The 6,228-nt window shown below is 39.4% G+C and overlaps 1 protein-coding gene across 3 annotated transcripts; it reads right to left on the reverse strand.

The window, feature by feature from the left end:
* Window positions 1-718: 718 nt before the first annotated feature.
* LOC147300706 (uncharacterized) lies at window positions 719-3,628 on the reverse strand. Of its 3 annotated transcripts, XM_086284885.1 has the most exons (5): window positions 3,300-3,628; window positions 2,437-2,532; window positions 1,532-1,558; window positions 1,274-1,440; window positions 719-1,049 (listed from the first exon to the last, which is right to left on the reverse strand). In XM_086284885.1, the coding sequence occupies exons 1-5, from the start codon at window positions 3,340-3,342 to the stop codon at window positions 1,041-1,043; spliced, it is 342 nt and encodes a 113-aa protein (XP_086141011.1). In that variant the 5' UTR covers window positions 3,343-3,628; the 3' UTR covers window positions 719-1,040. The 3 variants fall into 3 exon arrangements, with proteins under 3 accessions (XP_086141011.1, XP_086141009.1, XP_086141010.1); XM_086284884.1 differs by lacking the exon at window positions 719-1,049 and having other exon boundaries at window positions 1,350-1,440; window positions 1,648-2,532; XM_086284883.1 differs by lacking the exon at window positions 719-1,049 and having other exon boundaries at window positions 1,319-1,440; window positions 1,532-2,532.
* Window positions 3,629-6,228: the final 2,600 nt, after the last annotated feature.

The raw sequence follows: 6,228 nt of genomic DNA on the forward strand, positions 1-6,228 counted from the left end.
CAGTGATGCTGCAGACAAACACAAACATCGTGATCAGACATTTAAGAAAAGCCTCTTACAGATGAAGGTCTGTGTCTCTTGACCTAAACACATAATCAAGTTAAATCTAATTTATGTTCATCAGTGCCCCTCACACTGTAACTTAAAGTAATACATTTGTTACTGGTTAATTACAGAAGCACGTTTGTGAGCATAAAGATGTAAGCCTTGGACCATCGGGATGAAATGTGGTTGGGAAACTTAACAAGCATTGATAAAGCTTCATCAGTAGTTCGAACAATGCCTCAAAACCTTCGCTCACCACAGGTGGTTAGCAGACTGTGGTTGTACCATGCAGCCTAATAACATGCAGTAAATTGCAGGTTAAAGCAGTCTGCTTACACATTGTTAAACGAGGGAAGGGAACTAATGTGGCTGTCACATGACCCTTTTGTCCCATTTCATCCCAGCATTTGATTAAATTGCTGCTCACTACTTAAAACTGATCACATAAAACTATTTTTCTTCATCTTTTAATGATTACCAAAGTCTGTGAATCCCCAAATTGTTCAGTTGTTCTTTTTGCTCCCTATGAGGTCACTTTTACCATGTGACAAAAACAACACCCCACTGTACACACTTGAGCCACCAGCAACTTTATAAATCCCCAATAAAAAGCTGACAGGTTGCAATGATGTTCCAAATAACTTATTAAGAAAACAACTAAATACACAGAAAATATTATGAAAACTGGTTTATTTTATATCTCCTAGTTTGAAGTGAAGCAATAAAAACATGTATAAAACATCACAAACTGTAATATTATACAAATGCTTACGTCCTGCTGATGCAATGGAGACATCTTCCAGTGACAGTCTTCATCCGTGTGAGTGTGAGGAGGCTCCTAAACCCACCGACACAGAAGTGCATGTTCACAACTCCCTCTGTGCAGGTGGGGTCAGGGCCCTCCTCACCCTGGGTGAAGAGGGGTGGTGCTGTGGCCAGTCAGGTATGAAGTGCTGAGAGTGGATCTTTGGTCCTCTGTGCAGCTCTGTCCACTCTCAGCTGCCCTGCAAAGCAATAACACGAGAAAGACGTCATTTTAACACAAAACAGCATTTCCATTGTTGGTAGCTGCAGCATGTTGTTAAAATGCAATTTTAAACTCAACATATACACACAATAACTATAACTAAACTTAAACCTACAGTACTGTAGGACGATGATTTACACCAGCTATTGGAAGGATTTAGTCTTCAAGACAGTTTGTAGCCAATGTGAGGTGATAACTTACATAGCTGGAACACAGCACCACTCTCCAGTTTGTCATTTGGTCATCCATCCTTCTCATCGGGTTGGGGTAAGGCTGTCTTCTGGGTGGAGTATCTCTCTGTGTTAGCTCCGTCCTGGGCGTTGAGTGTCTGAAGTGCTGAATGCTGGGAGAGGACAAGTGTAAAGCACCTGAAGACAAAAAGACAAAGAGAAAAGCATGAATTCACAGATCACAGAGTTGTTCACTTTACTTTTCTTCTGTTATGTGTTTTTACCTTACCTCTGATCCCTGAGCCACAGGCTATACCTTATGTAAAAACAAGAGACTACAGTCAGTTCACGACATCATTTTAAACCTTTTCTACTTATTTGTGTTGACATTAAGTACGGACTTACCTTTGTCCTGCATGGTGAGCTAGAGCTTGAGAAAAAAATGTTAGTCATTTACAAACACTGCAAAGGCCAACTTAAACATTTAAAGCTTAAAAACAAGTTCTAACATAATCTAGTCAGAGTCGCTGTCATCAAGTGAAAGGTTAAAAGGCCTTTCCCAGAAGCGTCTGACACCAACAGAACCCGAGGATGTTGAAGGGCCATAAAACGTGTCATCACTTACCTTGCACCTCTTTGCACTTACCTCATCAGTGCAGGTGTCGTCTCCGCTTCTCTTTGCTGAGGAGGTGAGAGCTGAGGTTGAAGGAGAAGCTGAGAGAGTAGCGGAAGAAGGAGCAGGAGAGGAAGGAGCTGAGGGAGCAGGGGAGGAAGCAGCTAAGGGAGCAGGAGAGGAAGCAGCTGAGGGAGGAGCAGAGGAAGCAGGAGAAGCTAAAGGATCACCAACCGGGAAGAGTGGGGCGTTGGCCTGGCCGAAAGGCGGCATGGCGAACGGGGCAGCACCTGGAGCAATAGGATGTTGCCAATCGTGCCAAAACGGCTCTGGAGGGAGCTCCTGGATGAGAGGGGAATCAGCTCTCTCATCCATGGTGTCATACCCCGAGTCGTCACTAGGCCAATCGGCCCACTCTTCTGAGTTGTTCCAGTCAGAGGAATTGTCAGTGTCTTCACTCACCTCTTCGACGTCCTCAGGTATGTAGGGAGGGTACTCACCTTCCTCTTCACTGTCATCAGGATCCTGTGCTTCAGGAGAAGAGGGTGAGGATGGGAGAGGGATATACTCACCATACTCACCTTCACTGACACGCTCGGTATCAGAGTCATCCAGGATCCTGATGACCTCTGGAAGGCCTTCTTCTGCAGGACGCTCAACCACGTAGTCGAGACGACCTGTGAGGAAACAAGTTTAAAATAACATTAAGAATGTAATAAACATCAAGTGCTAAAGGAACAGAGCTACATCTGTTAGTTTGAGCAGACGATGAGAGAAAAGCATTTTAGGCTACATTTATGTCAGACTGAATGACACTTCTACTTGTTCATGCAAGCAAAAAACAGCTAAGTCAACTAAGTTCACATCATTAACTGCTATATAATAAGATATAGTAGTGGCATAACATAAGGATACCATTATTACTCCTGTACTATGATTACTGTTTTCATATTCTTTTTTATATTCATTTATTTTTGTTATTTTTTATTATCATGTTTTGTAGCAGGGGAAAAGTTATAGTTTATTTCAATAAAGCCTTTGATCCAAGAAGAACAGGATGTTAGGAAGGGACCGGGATCTGGTGTGTTTACACCTGTGTGTTCTGACGTCATGACATGCTGAAGATGCTGTTACCACAGAGACTGATTTTGGGGCATTTTACAAATTTTAGTCCGTTAAGCTATTTTTAACCAAATCATTAAAAAAGTGTCAAATTTGAAGCCTTCAAATCAAAGTAACACCTTTTTTTTCAAATTCATACACCAGTCGTTAATAATTTCTACACCTCTCCCGGAAAATTTAAAGCATACAAACAATTTACGGGGAAAAATCTTGGAATAAGCATATTTTGATAACATTAAAACTTGATATTCACACTGGAACTTATTAAATTATTACAGTCATTTAGTAGCTCTTAAAATAACTGAAGAAATGTTAAAAGTACCTGCAGCGAAGTCCAGGGGGCTGTCGAGTCCACGACGAGCCATCTTCAGGCTTTGCTGTATGAAAAACAAGTACAAACAATCCAAAGATGAAGTACTTGTTGTGGCGAGCAAGTCAAATCCGCTTTCAGTAAATATTTTCCGAAAACTTAACTTTCCACAGGCTGAGGTTGGAGCAGGTCAAAACAAGTCCAATAGCAAGTGTAAAGGGACGAATGGAACCTTGTGCAGCATTTATATACCCTCCGCAGGCCATGGTTACGGTTGCCAACATTTTTCTTTTAAAAGCTAACAATAACTTAGCGTTCTCGCTACTCACTATGCTGTTAAACAGCTATATGTTAGCAATGACAACATTTAACAATGCTAGCCGTGCTGATTAGCCTTAGGATTGCTTGAGGTTGTTTCCAGCTCTAGTGGTCATAAGCGAACTTAGTTCTGTGCCAGCTTTTAGCACGAAAATCAATCTTGTAAAGCTCACTATTAAACTGACAAAGCCTTAGAGCCTAGAAACTATGATACTTACAACTGTGCTATGTTTGTCTCATAGCATATAGCAAGACCCCATAACTGACCTTTGACCTCTTCTCAAGATTAGATAATGCTATATAGAGCTATTTTAACACTATGTTTCTTACTGCCATTGTTTGACAACATATAAGCATAAAGGAAATGATATATGGAGATTCTAAATATCAGGTTATTATGACTTTATTATAAACTTTACAGTAACAGTTCAGAACTATTAAGCAAGCTTAGTTTTGGAAAAATCCCATTTGTGATCAAAACTTTTTACTTCATATTTATTACTAAATAATTCAATAAATTATACTCAAGTACTGAATAGTCACAAAAAATAGTAATTATGCTGAAAATTATGTTAAAGTGGTTTTCGACTGAGCATATAAACAAAAGCCTGGGAAAAAGTTCTGTTGAACAACACACATATGTTACCAATATTGTAGCCGGTGTTATTTAATAATTTGTTTTATTTTTGATACAATTTCAAACTTTATTAACCTTTTCAATAAAACAAAGTCTCAGATTTAATTATTCTGAAACTAAGTTTAAGCTTCCCAGAACGTTTTGTTGCAAGTTACATTACTGATATAAGAAATATAAAATGTTTGTATTGTTCACCCACAAGTGCAGTCTCTGGCTCAAACACAGAAGCTTGATATGTTTGGTTGTCAGTCCAGACATTCCTAAAGAAAGTTGTCCTTCTTCAGCTCCAGACCTTTCTAGATAAAAATGGCATTAGTGAAGTATTTCAGTCTGGTTTTAAAAACGCACCACAACACTGAAACTGCTCTTGTAAAAGTTTTTAATGACCTTTTAACTTTTCTGACTTGGGAGATTTTGCCATTTTAATACTGTTAGACCTCAGTGCTGCATTTGATGGGATTCTTATCGCTCGGCTTGAGCACTGTGTCAGAATCAAAGGGACTGCTTTGGAGTGGTTTAAATCTTACCTGTCCAACCAAAGTTTTTCTGTTAGATTGGGGGAAACATCGTCCTCAGAAGCCTCACTTTCTTGTGGGGTCCTCAAGGAGTCCAATCTTGGTCCAGTTCTCTTTTCTATTTATATGCTCCCCATGGGTTCAATTTTTTGAAAAACATGGGATCTCATTCCATTGCTATGCAGACAACTCACAGATTTACCTGCCACTGAAACGTGAATCTGTGAGTCGTCTGAAGGGTTTGCTAGATTGTTTGGAGGATGTTGAGGATGGCATGGATGGCTTTTAACTTCCTTAACCTAAATGAACAGAAAACAGAGGTGATTGTGTTTGGTCCCTGTGACCGCTGTGACTTTGGCCCTTTAGGAATTCATAATAATAATAATAAAAACCTTTGCAAGGAACCTAGGAGTGTTTTTTTTTACTCTAATCTAATGTTTGATAAACAGATTAATGCTGCCTTTGCTGTAACTGCTCCTAAGCTCCCTTCACGTCAGGACTTCCCCAACATTGGACACTTTTAACTGACCATTCATCCTCCTCTTTCTCTCATTTTTTACATTCATCAGGTCCTCAGAGTACTCGTTCCATCTTCCCAACACACTCTTTTCACTCTTTAGCACATTTCCATCTTTATCCATCTTACTCCACAAATAGTCTTTTCCTTCGGGGCCGACAAACTGACAACTTTCAACATAATCCATTTGATTTCCAGCTTCAAACTCGTGATAATGACGGACACTCTCTTCACCCTGAAACAGCATTCATGAAATCTTCCTTCAAGATTACAACTACTTGATTTACAGTGGAGTGAAAAAGTCTTTGGCTTCTTCCTTATTTCCTTTTTTTGTATGTTTTTCACATGTGAAAGTTTCAGATCAATAAACAAATTTAAATATGAGGCTATTTAAAAAAAACAAACATCAATCATCCAAACAATTTATTCAAAAAATGGAATTTTGAAACAAGTGAGCTGTAAATACAAAATTGCAGTTGCACTAAAACACATTTTTGCATTGTCCAACTTTCTTATCTCTCGTCTGCTCTCACAGTGAGTCACACACATTTGTATTTACAGAGCACACTTTGACAAGTAGTCTAAACTCTGGGTGAAGTGTGTGATCACACCGAGTCCCAGCTGGTTTGAGGAGCAGACTGAGTCTCTGCAGGGTTTAAACTCAGTCCCTGGAAAACAGACACAGTCCAGTTATATCTGGATGAAAACTGTCTCTGTGAAGGCAGTTTTGTTTTTGTTAACACTCCCTCAGAGAGGGACAGCTGGTTCATGTTTATTTAATCCCATTATCCAAAGACACTTCTACATCATCATCCACAGTTATGGGTCAATGACAATATCAAATAACAAGATCAGAATAACAACCTTAGGATTATTGAGATTTGTACTTACTGTGGTTTCATCCATCTGAGTTTTGTTCCCTAAAATGAGAGAAGAAAGTCAATTTCAGTTTTG

The sequence above is a fragment of the Aulonocara sp. 'chitande type north' Nkhata Bay genome, unplaced genomic scaffold (genome assembly GCF_057382095.1).
Source record: "Aulonocara sp. 'chitande type north' Nkhata Bay isolate Kocher_YH1m ecotype deep benthic unplaced genomic scaffold, A_spYH_male_GT1.1 unmapped_scaffold_14, whole genome shotgun sequence".
Lineage (NCBI taxonomy): Eukaryota > Metazoa > Chordata > Actinopteri > Cichliformes > Cichlidae > Aulonocara > Aulonocara sp. 'chitande type north' Nkhata Bay.

Coding starts and splice junctions, on each gene's coding strand:
- LOC147300706 (XM_086284883.1), bottom strand. CDS start 3,342: ATGGCTCGTCGTGGACTCGACAGCCCCCTGGACTTCGCTGCAG. Junction 2,533..3,299: donor CCCCCTGGACTTCGCTGCAG/GTACTTTTAACA, acceptor GTTTCCTCACAG/GTCGTCTCGACTACGTGGTT.